The following is a 15,592-nucleotide window of genomic DNA, read 5'->3' on the forward strand; positions in this document are numbered from 1 at the left end:
TCCCTTCTTCCGTCTATCTAAGTTTCATGGGCTTAACCTGTCTTGTGTTTGGCGTCATCATTTGTGCTGATTCTACTCCGGATACTTTTCAGCCACCTGTCTACCGAGGACACTACTGCATCCTCTCTCCTTCAGGGCTGATGCCTCCACTCCAGATTCTACTAGTTCTTCCTCTTAATGGGCTGTGGGAAAACTTCAGAGGCCACCTCAGGCCTATTTGCCAGATGAACCCAGCGGGTGTTCCTCTTCCACAAGCCCAGGGGATGGGGACACTTGAGGACTGTGCTTGAATACTGGGGACACGGGTCTCCTTTATCCTAAGGTTCTTCAGCCTATCTGGCACACTCTTGTGAACCCACCACACCCCAGGCTCATTTGGTGGCTGGGCAAAGGCAAAAGGCCCCTTGTCAGGTGTCCATGGTGATTCAAGTACTCTTCACTTCCTCTCTGATTCTCCTCTCTCCCAATTCAAAATGTATCCACCCGGAGAGCAGGGAAGGGTGTGCAACAGTGAATACATTCTTCCAGGTCTTGTATCTTAGGTCTGTCTTTCATGATTCCTCTCCTCGGTTCCCAGCATTCTGCTGAATCATCCTTCTTCTGAGGTGATAAACATTGAATCCCTTCACTGATACTTGTATTGGTCACAGAGTAACAGGTCACATGGAGGAAAACCTTCCGTCAATACCTCAAAATATTACCCTCAGCTCACTTACTCTCCTGGTTGTCTTTCCCTTCAGCTTGTGGCCCAGGTGCTAGAACATAAGGATATAGGCTTTGTGATGGTGGACGCCAAGAAAGAAGCCAAACTCGCCAAGAGACTGGGTAAGTGTGATTTTTCAAGATCTATCAGGGAAGAAACGAGAGTGTCTTGCAAAAAAAAAAAAAAAAGTATAGTTTCATTTATTCTTGCACCATAACTGGACGTTATTTTCATGACTATAATCCTACATACCTTCATCCTGGGTCATAGAAGAGTTACATGAAAGTCGATGTAAAACCATTCAACCTGAATTGAATGGTTTTACATTAATCGTCTAACATAGCTTTGCATCAGCGCATTGAGTGGGGTTTCCTCTTGGAGAAACTGACGCCAAAGAGTTAAACCTTGGTTTTCGGATCCTAAAAGGCCAGCTTCTCTGTCTCACTGCCATGGTGGTGTCTCTGAGGAAGGTCAGATCTCTCCCTCCATGTCCTATTAGCTCCTTACCTCTTGGCTGAAGCAGCCAACAAATATAGTATCAATGGTTGCGATTTTGGAGTCGCAGTGTTTTCTAATTTTAAGGCTAACCCCCAGCTGGGTATCATCACCAAGGATGAGAGGAAGGATTTAGACGAGGTGTGCTTAGAGAGTTGTAATCTCTTGTGTCAATATGTCATGCTAAGTGCAAATGCACTTGAAGGTTCTTACGCCTCTAATCCCAAGGACAGAGAAAACAGGTAACTGCTCTTGTTTTCAAACACATAGGTACTGCCCATTTGCTTTTTCTGCATGGCCGGAGAAGAAAAAAAAAAAAATAGCAGGAGGTTATAAAGCAGGACCTCTGAAGAAAGGTTAATCGGATTTGGAGTAGTAAGCACAGGAAAAAAAAAAAAAAAGATTAGTGATGGTTCAATAAATACCTTCAGGTACATGAAAGTTCATTATTTTTGAAATTACACACAACCGTTTTCTATTTTATTTTCAAAAGAATTGCCTTGTCTTTTTAAAGATTTAAATTGTCGGAGACAGTGTTCAAGTTAGACACAAAGAAGAACTCAAGACTAGAAAAAGATAATGAATTATTAAGAATGCCTGGGGTATCTCTTTTCCAAGAGACCAATTAAGGAATTTTTTGTTCCTTTGAGCAGGGGAGAAATGTATACTAAACTTTTTCCTTATCAAAAGCAATTTAATGAATTCTTTCACCACCTGCAGCACCTGTTCATTCCCTGGCCTTCTCTCTTCCCACTGTTTTAATGAGAAGTTGAATTTCCAGTGACTTCAGTTAGAGGAAAACACTAGTGTTTCAGAGATCTAAAAATTGAGGAAAGACAAGCTGGGCAAGTGGCCGCAATAAGGGACCAGTGGATATTCATCCAGCAGCGGATGCGATGGGACAGGTTTTATCTGACGACTTGATCCTCGGAGTTTACAGGATAGTTGTGTTTTGTGAACCTGCTCCTTCATCAACATCCTCTCTTCCATTTGCCTGAGTTTAGTCCCTATCAATCTGTGCCTGAGCTAGTGCGAGAGCCTCCTAAGTGGCTTAGCTGAGAGCAGGGCACTGTGGTACCCTGTGTGATCGGTCACTACTGGCTTCAAAGATACATGGTATGTTGTTCCTTTAGATTTAGGACCAGCACTATATGGCGTGCCAGGGCTCTTCAGATGTGCCCTGGGACCCCGCAGGCAGTTGGCCAGACTCCCTTTCCCTGGAGATTCTGCAGGGGACTCTATCTAGAGTAAGCAATAGAGAGTTCAAGCTAATAGAGAGTTCAAGAACAATTAATCGAAGGTGTTAAGGGTGCCAGGCGGTTGGACTAAATGCCAGCCTCAGCTACTTAGCCTTCCTGGGGGGAAATGCAGTTTTCCAGCAAGCATCCGTTAAAGCACACAGCATCACTCCCAGAGTGATGGGAGGTGGAGGGGAGGATGCCCTTGTGGCATCCTCAGCTGCCTGGGAAAAGAGAATGTGCAGAATTCAGCGACTTGAGAAAAGCAAGCCGTTCATTCTGGCCACGGGTGTTTGTTGGGTGCCCAATATGTCCAGGTTCTGTGTGATGCCCTGAGATACCAAGATGATGATAGCCCATACCCTTAGAGAACCTGCCGTTATTGCGACTACCTGTCAACGGAGCTCAGAGAAGATCGATAACAGCAGGAGACATTGGGGTGGCCTTCCTGGGAAAAACACGTCCTAAGCTGAGACCCAGAGGTGCTGGCCAGGATCGGGGTAGGCGGAAGGGGGGGGTCACTCCAGACTTGAGGAACAAGGAGGACATACGTGTAGGATCACAGTCTGTGACTTCTCCTTGACGCAGCCGTTGTTGTATCAGCTCGTGGGCAACTAGCAAAGGGAGTTGCAGGGGTCAGGAGAGCAGTTCCCAAAGTAGGACGGGTCTGCCCGAGGGGGAACGTGAGGGACGGAGCCGGCACGAGGCTGCAGCGGGACTCGCGTGGCAGGCGAGGTGTTGGAGCTTGACTATTTTAATTTAAATTTCCGCTTCGGGAACCGTTCAGAGGTGCGGTTTCAGGGGAACCGATCCTAGGGTCAATGCTAGCTCCACTGATCCTGCCCCGCGGCCCCCCGGGGTCCCCGCGTCAGACCTCGGCCCGCAGGATGGCTCTTCCCGCCTCAGGGGCCTCCTCGTTTCTTCCAGGTTTTCATGAAGAAGGAAGCCTGTACGTGCTGAAGGGCGAGCGCACCATCGAGTTCGACGGCGAGTTTGCAGCCGACGTCTTGGTGGAGTTTCTCTTGGACGTAAGCGTTTGTGCCCAGTGGCTCTGCATGGAGCTGCTTGGGTTCAAATATAGGGGAAAGTCAAACCCCAAAGTAAGGACACGGAAGCTGGAGAACCTGACTTGGTCTGAGACGGATTTCTCAGGCTTCACAAAAAAACAAACAAACAAACAAACAAAAACGAAGGACCTGCATTACAGGGCTATTGGCTTCTACTGAGATGCTGGACCTTAAGCCACCTGAGAAACTATCGTCTCAGTGATCAGAGGATCACGAATTGGGGCTGTGCCATAGCAACATGCTCCTTCTCTTAGTTATACACCAGCATCCCCTGAAAGTCCTTCGGCTTTTCTCCAGTGCTTCTGAAGAGGCGCTGGGGAGTGTGGGAAGAGAGTGGGCTACTCAGTGAAGGTCAGGAGCGGGAGGGATGGCGACCAGCAGAGCTACCCTCAGAGCAGAAAAAAAAAGAGGTGAGGCTGACCGTCCCCAACGTCACCCTTCCTCTTACCTCTGGAGTTACACCACCCTCAGATCCGTACGCTCAGGCAAACAGAGAAACAAACGCTATGAAAATATTTCGTCTATAGATAAACTCACACTTTCAACAACAGCTGCAAAGTCAAGTTCAAGCTTCTTTTGAACAAAGACTCCTGTGCAGTAAAGGGACATCCATACTAATGACTCTTCACCCACCAGCCAGTCCACAGTGGCCTGTCTGTCGCCTTTTCCCCACAGCCTCAAAAATCTAGAGAGAGAGTCAAGCGTGAGTTGAAGGTCGCCTCTTATGAGAGAGCACCACAGACTCTGCTCGGCCCCCTCACTGACCCATAACTGCAAGTCCTAGAAGAGCCGAGGGCAGGAACGCGGCCCTGGCCCCGCTCCGTCAGCGAGCCCGAGGCTTTCAGAATCATGTAGCAAAAGCCAGACTGGCTACCTTAAGCAGTGTGACCGGGCCACACAAACCAGACCAGACTGAGGGCAGGTTTTAGACTAGATCAAACCAGAGCTCTAGCTCCATTTTTGTGTGTGTGTATGTTAATCGCAGATAATGTTGTTTTGAGCAGAATGGCTCTGTCCTCAAGTTGGTCGTAAGATGGCCAGCAGCAGGAGCTGATGCGTCACATTTTCTCACTTGTATCCAGTGGGGGAGAGGGGCCACCCATGTTCTCTTAAGAGGAAATCAGAACTTTCCTCAAGCTATCAGCAAATCTCCCTGGAGGTTTCACAGGCTGGAATTGGGTCACGTGCCATTCCTGAATCGATAACAGCCAAGAGAAATAGAATTGCCCCCAGATCAATCAGCCTACCCCTTGAGTTAAGATCAATTCCTCAGAAGGCCCTGCTGCCATGGTCAACAGGGGCAGGCGGGTGGCTGGTGAGGCACGAACCACAGAGTCCCCAACTTCCCTCCAAAGCCCTCTGTGCGTGCCTGATTTCTGGGGAAGGAACCGTTCTCTTATTTGAAGCTATTTTGTGTGTGTGTGTGTGTGTGTATGTGTGTGTGTGTGTGTGTGTGTGTGTGTGGCATTTCAGCTCATTGAAGATCCAGTGGAGATCATCAACAGCAAGCTGGAAGTCCAAGCCTTTGAACGCATCGAGGACCAGATCAAACTCATTGGCTTTTTCAAGACCGAGGACTCGGAATGTAAGTTGTCTGTCAAGCTCAGACTCTCAGTCTGATGGCTGGGTTCCCAGCAAGGTGTGTCAGATCATCCATAAAGAGGATGGGCCATCGGGTTATCCTGTGCTGGATCAAAGAGAGGGAGACTCTCTTTGGGATGCCTACAAAATTATGCAAAATAGGCAGGGGAGCAGAGAGAACACTGAGTCTGGGCCACGCTCTCTGGCCTTGAAGACAAGAGAGCGTTTTAGAGAAGAGAGAAAAGCCTTTCTTCCACTTTTTCTACCTTCCCGCCAACCGACTGGATTCTCCCCAAACATAGAACAGATATTATGCTGTCTCCCCAACATGGGCAGTTCCTGTGGCCACCACTTGGAGAGCTTCTCCGTCACTTGGACAGCATTAGAGGAAACTTTGGGTAGAGATGGGCTTAGCAGCTGCAGCACAATGTGGAAAATTGCTGGCCAAGCCCTGCTGACCACCAAGGCTGCCTGCAATAGCACACCACACCCTTCGCCATGGTCCCTTTGAAAGCCTTGTGGCTGGGTTCGGGGTGGGCACAGGAATTTATCATCGCATCAGCACAAACCCGTACAGGAGTGAGAGGGAGGTGAGTGGGAATCGGGAAGAGCGGGGAAGGGGAGGCACCAGAAGACTACCTACCCGAGTCCCTTTCCTTAAACTGTTTTGGCAGCACGCGCCCAATGAGTTAAGCCTTTTTCTGTTCTCATCTCAGCCTCGGAGAGAGGGAAAGTGTTAGAGGGAGTGGCCCGTTACTACGAAAGAAAATCTGGTAGCATTAGTACGTGGCGGGAGGGGCAAGTAAGGGCTGCTCATGGTTATTTCTGGGAACTGCACACTCTTCTGAAATGATCTGCGAAGCTGTGCCTCTGCCCCGTCTGCCGACCGGCGTCTTTAGTCATCCCGACAACCCACCACTTTTCTCCCTCCCGTGACCTGACCGAACCGTCTTCTCATTTACTGCATAGAAGCCTCTATTCACCCTCCTGAAGAGTCCGTTGGGGGAAGACGGCCAGCCAGGGAGTTGTGCCCCAGCCCTTCCTTAGGTGACTTCGTTTCAGTTTTCACGTTTCTGTATAGATGCCGGCTACTCTGGGGTGCTTCTCATGAGATCAGACTAGAAGACTAGACCAGGTTTCCTGAAGACAGCTACTGTTTGCGTGAGGCTAAGGGTTCCACCCCAGTTTGAAGCACCAACCTGGGCATGTGCCTTGTTCTATCCTTCATCGTAAAAGGGGTGCAGACTGGCTCCGTAGGAGAAGAAGGGAGTTCTCTAGACGCAGGTCTAGGCTCTGCTTTCCATCAGGGTGGGAGTTCACAGAGGTGGAGAGAGGTTCCTCAGGGACGAGGGGGCCAGGGCAGGGGGCAGCGGAGGATTCCGATGGACCCACTGCTGCTTTGAATGGACACAAATGACTTAGCTATGGCTTTGACCACTCCTTTTCTATACTTTCCCGTTCTCTCTATTCATTCTCCGTATCTCCCTCCCGATCCTCTACCCCAACTATCAGGCTGTATGATGTATTTCGTGACAACCCAGTAGCTGTTGTGAGGAGGAGTTTGTGTGACTGTGTGTCGGTATGTGAAAGTGTTCTTGTGCATTTTTCAACCTCTGTCTCACCTGAGCTCACACTACACTGCGATTCTTTAGAGGTCCATAACCCACCCCGGACTGTGAGCCTTTGGTCCTTGCCTTTGTCTTATTATTTATCCTGATGTCTCCTGAGATTAATTTTTTCTGATTGAATATTATTCTTAGAACATTTCTGATTGAATGTTAGAAAATTCTGCATGCTCCTGGGATTCGGCAAAAGCTTGCGCCTCTGATGATTAGGGGATATGGAATTCCACGAAATGGAGAAAGTTCATCTTGTCAGGAATGAATCCTAGGAGCGCTGGCTCTTGGGGTTCTGGAGCGTATGTAGAATAGCCACCAGCAGCACCACCGTTATCATTACCATCTCACATCGAAGGCCGGAATGTGAGAGCCTTTACCCAGCGACCGTCTGGGTGTAGTAAGGCACAGGCGGCCACCCTCACGTGGCCTCACGCTTCCCGTCACCACTTTGGACTCAAGTTTGAGTCGAGAGTCAAGCATAGCCTCGATTAATTTTAAACCATCCTTTCAAGGGGCCAGGATAAAACAGAAAAACTTTAAAAGGTGGAGAGGAAAACTAGGATTTACCACAAAGAGTACTCCTGCTAAGAAATCTAAATTATTTCTGCGACGTCGTTTTGCATTGAGTCGCTCAGCACGCTCAGGGGGATGTTCTCCTTACGGTCCGCTCACTTACACATTGAGCGGCACTGTCTCTGGAGGGCGCACAAAACTAGCAGTGAGTCTGAGCGAAAGAACGTTTCCTTTGGCCAGGAGTTTGCCATTGTCTCTTCTCTCCATGTGCGCGCTGGGTTTTCTCCTCTCCATCTACCAATTTCGTAAAACACACAGAAGTACGGTCGAGATTTCGTTTGGGCGACCGAGTGCCAGTCGATTCGGATTCCTTGGGAGAAACTGTGGGTTTGACTAGTACTAAATAATTATCTATCTAAATAAAATCTTCTAAATAATAATCCAGTTGGGATGAATAGGCTTCCCACTCTGTCCATATTATTTAGGAAGAGAAATGTCTGCTCATGCATCTTGAAGACGTTTCTTCCTCTTGTCTTTTCCCTCTTAGATTACAAGGCCTTCGAAGAGGCAGCTCAGCACTTCCAGCCTTACATCAAATTTTTCGCTACCTTCGACAAAGGGGTGAGTACCTATGAAACCCCAATTTGAACGTTTCGTCAGCACAGAATATTGAAACCTGGCCTTTCCGCCACTTTTTCCTTTTCTTTTAACCACCTCCACCCAGTTACGCTTTCTCCTGAAGTGTCGGAAACATGGCAGCAAATTGCTGTCGGATGAGAGTTGAGCACAAAGATGATTACTTCCGAGGGTGTCAGGGCCTTTCTGAAAACACCCGGTGACAAGCGACGAACCCTCCGTCATCACGCTCCACACGGAGGACGGGACGCGTGTGCGCTCAGAGCGTGCCAGGGCGTCGTCCCCGCCTCCTTCCTCTTCAGAGCCATCCTCCCCGGCCCTGGGGTTGCTCACTTCCCCTCCGCTGGGGTGGGATGGGATGGAGAGGGGCCCGGGGTGCTTCAGGAAGTTACCTGCATCTTCAGGAGATGTCGTTGATGTACTTGTCTATAATCCAGCTCTTCTTTACTTTCTGGATGTGGCGGGTGCTTTTACAGGCCAAAGATCAGCAGAGGTCGCTGGCTGGTCTATTTGGGGGGTGCTGTGGTTGTGGTTCTCCTCTCCGGCTCTGGGGGTGACTAGAACTGCTCCTACTTAACCCAGTGCTTCCGGTGCGTTGGGTACCATTCGATATACTGCATTCGTCCAATTCCAACCCTTTAAACAACTCTGAAAAGTAACAATCCCCGCTTCCCAGACGAGAAAACAATTTTAGAAAGGCGAAGCAATAGCCAAGGTCTTCAGCAAATTAATGGTGATGCCAAGATCTCAATTTAAGATCATCCGTGCTCCGAACCCCTGCCCTTTACTCTCCACCACACCATCAAGTAGAAGCCTCTGCGCCCGCCCTGGAGATTCAGGGTTCGTACTCACACCCACGTGATGCACACACGCAACAGACTCACACACACGGGTGACATACACACTCACAGCCTCTCAACACAGATAACGTACCCACACTCGCGCCCACACCCACACCCACACCCATACTCACTGCGCGCTCATTACACACACACTCAGAATATTTGCAGTGTTCTGTGAAAAGCGAGAGGAGAGCTCTAGGTGCTGGGGCAGGAAAGGAACATGATGAAAAGCGATTATATTCAATTCACACATATATTGAGCCACTTCTATGGATACGGGGCTATGGCCCCTGTCTACAAGCTGTAATCCAGAAGAGAGGTCGTAATCCAGGAGAAAGTTACGTAATCTAAGCTTGCAGAAACTTAACAGAATTGGTGGACGAGAGCTAGAACCGCTCTTAGGCAAGAATGCCAAAGGGAGAAAAAACTATCATTCACTAAGGGCTTTGTATGTGCCGGGCTTCGTGCTATGAGCTTTCGAAAGGTTTTCTCGTTTAATCTTCTCAACACCCCTGTGAGAGAGGAGTTCGTGTTCTCAGTCTACGGGGCATGAAACCGGGTCACCGAGAGGTTAAGCGATCTGCTCGTGACGCCGTAGTGAGCGGTGAAGCTCGATGGAATCTCAGGTCAGCCCACCTGCGTTCTGTGCTACTCCAGCCCCTACTCCAGCCCAGAGAAGGAAGCAGTGCATGCAAAACACGCGGCCGGCAGGGGACTCACAGCGAGCCCTCAGGGGACGCAGCCGGCCGTGAGCGCTGCCGTCAATGCAAGGCCATCATCTAGGCCCAGGAGGATGGAGCTTGGGAGAAGGGGAGGTTGAGAAGCCAAAACTAAAGCCATCACTGACATTCAGCTATGATGGGCCAGGAGTGACCGTGACGACTCCCGGTGAGAACTTAGCTGGGCAAAGAGAGAGTCAGGCAGATGAGCTTGGCCGAGCAACAAAAGCTTTAGTTCTCAGACGGGTGGTCCGGTGCAGAGCTCAGGGAGGTGCCAACCCAACCATATGGCTTCACGTCTGTGGCCCATGAAGAAGGCGAGGTCAGGTTATAATTACAAACTGAAAAAGCTCTTTCCTGAAAACTCCGTAAGACACTGAGTCATAAGCGCCACTACTCATGTAGCTTTGTAGGACTTCGTAACATTTGGAAGGAGAAAAAGATACACTCTCCGCCTCCGTATGGGGCAGGGAGGCAAGAGCATTGTGCTGGGAGGGCTCGGTGCCATTTGAGACGTAAGAACTTGCACTCCTTGATTGGGGGGGGTTATGATGTGCCCGGTGGGAGACGGCGGGGTCCAGTAGGCGTAGCTGCACCCGGCACGTGACTCAGAATGGCCCACGATTTAAAACTTATGAATTGCTTATTCTGGAATTTTCCTTTTAATATTTTTGGACTGCGGTTGACTGTGGGTAACTGAAACCACGGAAAGCGAAACAGATAAGGGGGGACCCACCGTGTGTGGGTCGGGGAACTGTAAAGAGGGGGGACGTAAGGCTTGCTGATATAAATATGAAGTTAATGGTTTCCAAACACTGTCCATATTGGTATCTCCCAAAGCGCTTTTAAAGGTGTGGAATCCTGGGCCCCACGTCTGGGAATTTGGATTTTTTTTTTTTAGGATTTCGACAGGGCCTAGGAATACACGTTTTCAAAAAGCTCCCAGGGGATTTTACCTACGCCCTGGTTTGCAGCCAGCACTGATCTATGGAACTCGATCCTAAATCAAGCCACACGAGGGCCCCACATTGCTAAGCAAATGCAGCAAGAGAGGGCCGAGGATGGGGTCCACATTACTGCACCTCACGGCCTGACAATCTCGGTTCAATTATCTCATGTCACCTGCCACAGCCCTGTTTCTCTCTTGGAGTGAACGCTGAGAAGCAAAAATCCTTTTTTGAACCATATTGGGACCAAAAGGAGCTGTGATTAAACAAAGTCAAAGGAGAAGACAGATGTCGAAAAGGCCTAAATTCACAGAGTTGCTTTCATTTGCAACAGCCGAAATGGCTTGCTAACTTGTAGCAACAGAACACCTGTATCAAAATTCATGCATAGGCAAGCGTCCAAAAAATGGCCGTTGTACATTATACAGTTTGGCTCCGGAACCCCCCGCCTGGCTTTGAAGTCTGGCTCTGCCTCCTTCGGGTATAGATGATCTTGACAACTTGTGCCTCGGGCTCATCATGTGTAAAATAAGTGTAATAATTGCTTTTGCCTCATACAATCGAAGTGAGGTTACATAAGGTGATCAGCCTAGAACGTCGTCACAGTGCCTGGCGCACAGGAAGTATTCCGTGAGCTTGCTATATGGTTCCTGTGTCTGCTTAGCCAGTCACTTCTCACGTCGTATAGGCACGGCTTCTTCGTTCCTGAGCTATGCAGTAAGTGAACTCGGAAAACCAGAATCCGGTGTCGTTTTCAAGCCCATTCTCAGATGGGCCGAGCTTCGCAAAGAGCTGTGTCTAAACCCAGGCACTCGTTGTATAGTTGTTGTTTGCCACCCCTCCCCTGTGCTCCCCACCCATGGAAGAGGGAAAAAAGTAAGAATCCCACCCCCCGCACCTCCCTGTCCCTTAAACCAAACTCAGCATGACCGTAACATCCCCTTTGTCTGACCGTAGCCCTTAACGGGGCCCGTTTTCTTCGGCTCTGAGTCGAACGCTGGTGTTCCTTTCTGCCGGGAAACGTCCTTTAGAACACAGTGGCCTGGACTTGGGAGCGAGGGATGACGAAAACCACAGGGGTGGCAGCGTGTCCTCAGGGCGGACCGCCTCGCGCCAGGGCTTAGGTGACACCCACTCCGCCCCCTCCCCCAGTCCAGCCGGCCGCCTCGGGCCACCGCACTGCCAGTTACCGCCGGGGGTGTCGGCTCTTGGCCGATCCCTCTTTGGGGTTCAAGGGAGCCGCTGTTCACCGCTGTGCTTTCCTGGACCACAGCTCCGAACTGGAAAAGAATGGTTTTCTACAGAGCTCTGTACCTTCCAGGCCTCTCGAATCATTTCACAAAAAAAGAGGTTCTGAATTCGGCGGGTCTGCAGGCGCACACAGCGACCATTCTGCCCCAACAAGGCCATGGGCCACTTTAATCAAGAGAGGCGATGCCTTCTAGGCTACGCGTGGCCCCCGAGCTTTTTATCTGGGTGTAGGGAGAGTGACTCGACCTGGCTTGCTGGGTACTATCCCAGTTTTAGCACTGAGAGTCCAAAGCCGGGAAAAGCCCTCCACCCCAGACAAAGTGGGATGGCCAGCCACGTTCTGACTGGTAACCCCAGTCCCCAGAGCCTGACAAACCATCGTACGAGCCCGGGACTGAGGGATGACCCTCAGGCCAGGGCATCAACCTAAACAGCAAGTAGGGTTTCTGAGCCGATCAAGGGTTAATGGGTTGGCCTCTGGTTCTGAGTACCCGTATGCTTTAAATGGTTCCCATCAATCGCCTCTTTGATCAAAACTGGCTCAATTACATGCATCCGTCAGGACGCTGAGCATCAGCGCTGACGTCTGCTTCCTCCTGCAGCCCTGGCAGATGCAGCGGAGTGATGGCGACTGTGGAATTAGGTTTCCCACTTTCCATCCCACCTCTTCCCTGCCCCTGCTTGGCCAGATAAGTTTTTTTCCCTCCATCTCTGTCCTTCTTTGAGGGGTCCGGCCAGACCTTCGGCGATGAGTTCTTTTCACTTCAACATCTAAGTTAAAACCGTACATACACGCTCATGTCTTTGCCTGAGAACACACACGTTCTTTGTAGATATGGACCGTCCACTGCTGCTCTAGATTGGCATCCACGGAAACTATTGCCACGTGTCTAATTGTTGCAGGTTGCAAAGAAATTGTCCTTGAAGATGAATGAGGTCGACTTCTACGAGCCATTTATGGACGAGCCCATTGCCATCCCTGACAAACCTTACACAGAAGAGGAGCTCGTGGAGTTCGTGAAGGATCACCAAAGGTGCCCCAGATGGCATGCCGGGGGGGGTGGGGGGTTCAGGGTCTGGAGGGCAGAGCCTCTTAGTTCTGCTACTTCAGACCCCCAAAAGCAACAACCTGTGGGAGTTAGTACTGCCACAGAACCGAGCTGCCCAGAACGGCTTCGTTGGCCATTGATCAGGGGCGGGGCTGTTGCCCCCTCTTCTGACCACCCACCCGCAGTCAGCAGATCCCCTCGCAGTCAGACAACGATGTAAGTAGACTGCCGCAATGATAACGATAATGATTTAAGGGCAGCCTCCAATATGCCAAGTACCAGGGTAGGTGCTTATGGAAGCTGTTTTATCTGAGAGTCAATATGAGGAGTAAGTAGTAGTATTCCAATTTTACAGATTAAGGAATTAGGCTCAGGGTAGTTGAGTGACGTACCGAGAGGAACATTCTGTGCACAGAACTTCTGGGCGAGGAATGTTTACTGCCACTTTGAGCAGCTCTAGCACAGATCAGCAAACTTTTTCTGTAAATGTTTCGTGGGCCAGATGGTCTCTGTTGCAGCCGCTGTAGAGAATATGTAAACAACTGGGCGCGGATGTGTCCCCAAAATGTTTATTTATAAAAATAAGAGGTACTGGCTGGATTTGGCCCACCAGCTGTAGTTTGCTGACCCCTGATCTTGAGGGAAGGACAATAAGTTCACTGCCTCGCCCATCCACCCTCCCGGACACATGCTCACATATGTTTATTGGACTTGGAGCACTGTGATTCCATCACCCAGTCAGTCCTGGTCTCTAGAGCAGGGGTTCCCAACCCCCAAGCCTCAGATCAGTACCAGTCCACAGCTCGTTAGGAACTGGGCCACATAGCAGGATGTGAATGGCTGGCAAGGGACCAAGTGAAGCTTCATCTGCATTCGCAGCAGCTCCCCAGCACCAGCATCACCACCTCAGCTCCACCTCAGATAATCAGGCCTTAGATTCTCATAGGAGCACCAGCCCCTGGTGCCAAAAAAGGTTGGGGACCACTGCCCTGTAGGGAAGTAGTACTTGGGGGAGCAAATATTAAGATGCCTAGCACTACTGGCCAACATTCAGAAAGAAATAGAACCATGAACAAAACAGAGATCCTACCTGCTCCTCCAAACATCCCTCCAGGGCTTTTGATGGATGACCCTGAGGCTAAAACAAAACCAAGACTTCTTTTCCTCATTGAGCCCTCCTCATTCTGGGCCTGCTCGGGGCACTCAGCAGTGGCACCTGTCTGGGAGGGGGGAGGTGGCCTCTCGTCCTGGGAATGAGCTGTCTCCGTACCCTCTGACCCATTGTTTGTAATAGACTTTATAATCCTTGGGTCACATGGGTCTATGAAAAGGCTGAGAGCTTTAGGTTCAGCTCTCAGAGTGTCTGCCAAGGTAATCCCTACTCAAGGAAGCTCATCCTTTTTTTTTTTTTTTTTTTTTTTTAGACCCACCCTACGTCGCCTGCGCCCAGAAGACATGTTCGAAACATGGGTAAGGAAGTGGCAAACTTCTCCTGAATTGTAGGGACTGGTGTATTTCCCAAGAGTTCTAGCCCTTTGAGTCCTAAAACTCAAACCAAGTTTTATTTGGCTGACGTAGGTGTCTGGATGGTAGAATATTTGCAGCATAGATAACAACATCACGCTCGATTAAAACCCAGTTCTCCGTGGATCCAATTTGGTGCTACCCACTAGGAAAAATTATTCTGTCTCTGAAATCATTTCCCACAGTGACCCCGGCTTCTGTCCACTGGCCACCAGACACTCAGGGTGACATAATGGAAAGAGCCCAGGCTATAGAGTAGAAAGTCTCGGATTCAAATCCAGAATCTGCCACCAGCAGCTTTGCATCCCACGTCAAGTCGTGCGACCTTTCTGAGCTTTAGCTTCCGTTAGGATGAGTGGTGTGAAGAGCTCAGAACATGGTAGGTGCTTGGCTAATGAGAATGGTACCCGTTTTTATAAATATCAACTCAAGTTGCTGGAAAGTGCTGAGTCGGACCGTCCTCTAGGTCAAAGTCATAGACACTACGTCAGGCGGGCCAAGTAGTATCAGAAAGAGGGCCTTGGAGGTCCAACCTCTCACCCCACCTCAGGTTTATACAAAATTCTTTGAACAATAATAAGCAAAGTCTGCAGAGCATTTTCCAAAGTATTTCGCGTATCCTTTTACTTGGCTCTCTCAACAGTTCTAGTAAGTGATGTGGAACAAGGGTTAATTTAGTCCCATCTTACATGGGGAAACTGATGATCATACGGATTAAGATAATTACTCAAGGATGCATAACTAAGAAGCATTGGATCTTGGGACTTAAGTTCGGAGCATCCGCACCCAAACTTCACGCTCTCTTCAACATGCCTCCCTAGAGTGGGCCATGTCCCCACAAGGCACCATTTGGGTATGAGTGGAGAGGAGACGATGATCAACATGGAAGTATATTTTTATTTATTCACCTATCTACTTACTTATCATTTAATTCAGGGTCTAAAGGGATGGAGTACCTTGACACTTCCTGTTTAACTGGCGTGTAGCTTATCTGGATGTCTGAAGGTAGAGCAAACGTTGCATCAGACGCTGAAGGGAAAATAACATCTAGACGCGCGAACCGTTAAAGAACAACGCAGCGCGGTAGAAACATGTCTTCCTAACATCTCAACCTTACAAAAATTTAACCTTCCAAAGGTCGTGTCATTCGATTGGAAAATAACAAGAGCGTGCAACCGTGCTTTTAGGCAAATAAGGGATTTCAGGAATTCAAATGCCTTCAGTTCAGAATAATTTTTACGCAGCAGTGGCTTATTCCGGACGCCTTCAGTAGATAGAAAGAGCATGGGCTTTGGGACCAGACAGAATGAGCTCAAACCCCAGTTATGTGACACGCCAGCTCTGTGGCCTTAGGTAAGTCACTTCAGTTCTTTAAGCATTAAACAGGAATAAGACTTTCGTCTGAGAT

The 15,592-nt window shown here is 49.4% G+C and overlaps 1 protein-coding gene across 2 annotated transcripts in view; it reads left to right on the plus strand.

Annotated features, from left to right (window-relative positions):
• CASQ2 (calsequestrin 2) overlaps nt 1-15,592 on the plus strand; it is a 47,909-nt gene that overhangs the window by 16,798 nt on the left and 15,519 nt on the right. For both annotated transcript variants that reach the window (XM_036235057.1, XM_016124348.2), the window contains exons 2-7: nt 741-825; nt 3,364-3,464; nt 4,977-5,088; nt 7,764-7,837; nt 12,515-12,645; nt 14,085-14,130. In XM_036235057.1, the coding sequence (XP_036090950.1) occupies nt 741-825; nt 3,364-3,464; nt 4,977-5,088; nt 7,764-7,837; nt 12,515-12,645; nt 14,085-14,130 (549 nt within the window). The remainder of the gene's footprint in view (nt 1-740; nt 826-3,363; nt 3,465-4,976; nt 5,089-7,763; nt 7,838-12,514; nt 12,646-14,084; nt 14,131-15,592) is intronic.

The sequence above is a fragment of the Rousettus aegyptiacus genome, unplaced genomic scaffold (assembly GCF_014176215.1).
Source record: "Rousettus aegyptiacus isolate mRouAeg1 unplaced genomic scaffold, mRouAeg1.p scaffold_m13_p_17, whole genome shotgun sequence".
In the NCBI taxonomy this organism is placed as follows: domain Eukaryota; kingdom Metazoa; phylum Chordata; class Mammalia; order Chiroptera; family Pteropodidae; genus Rousettus; species Rousettus aegyptiacus.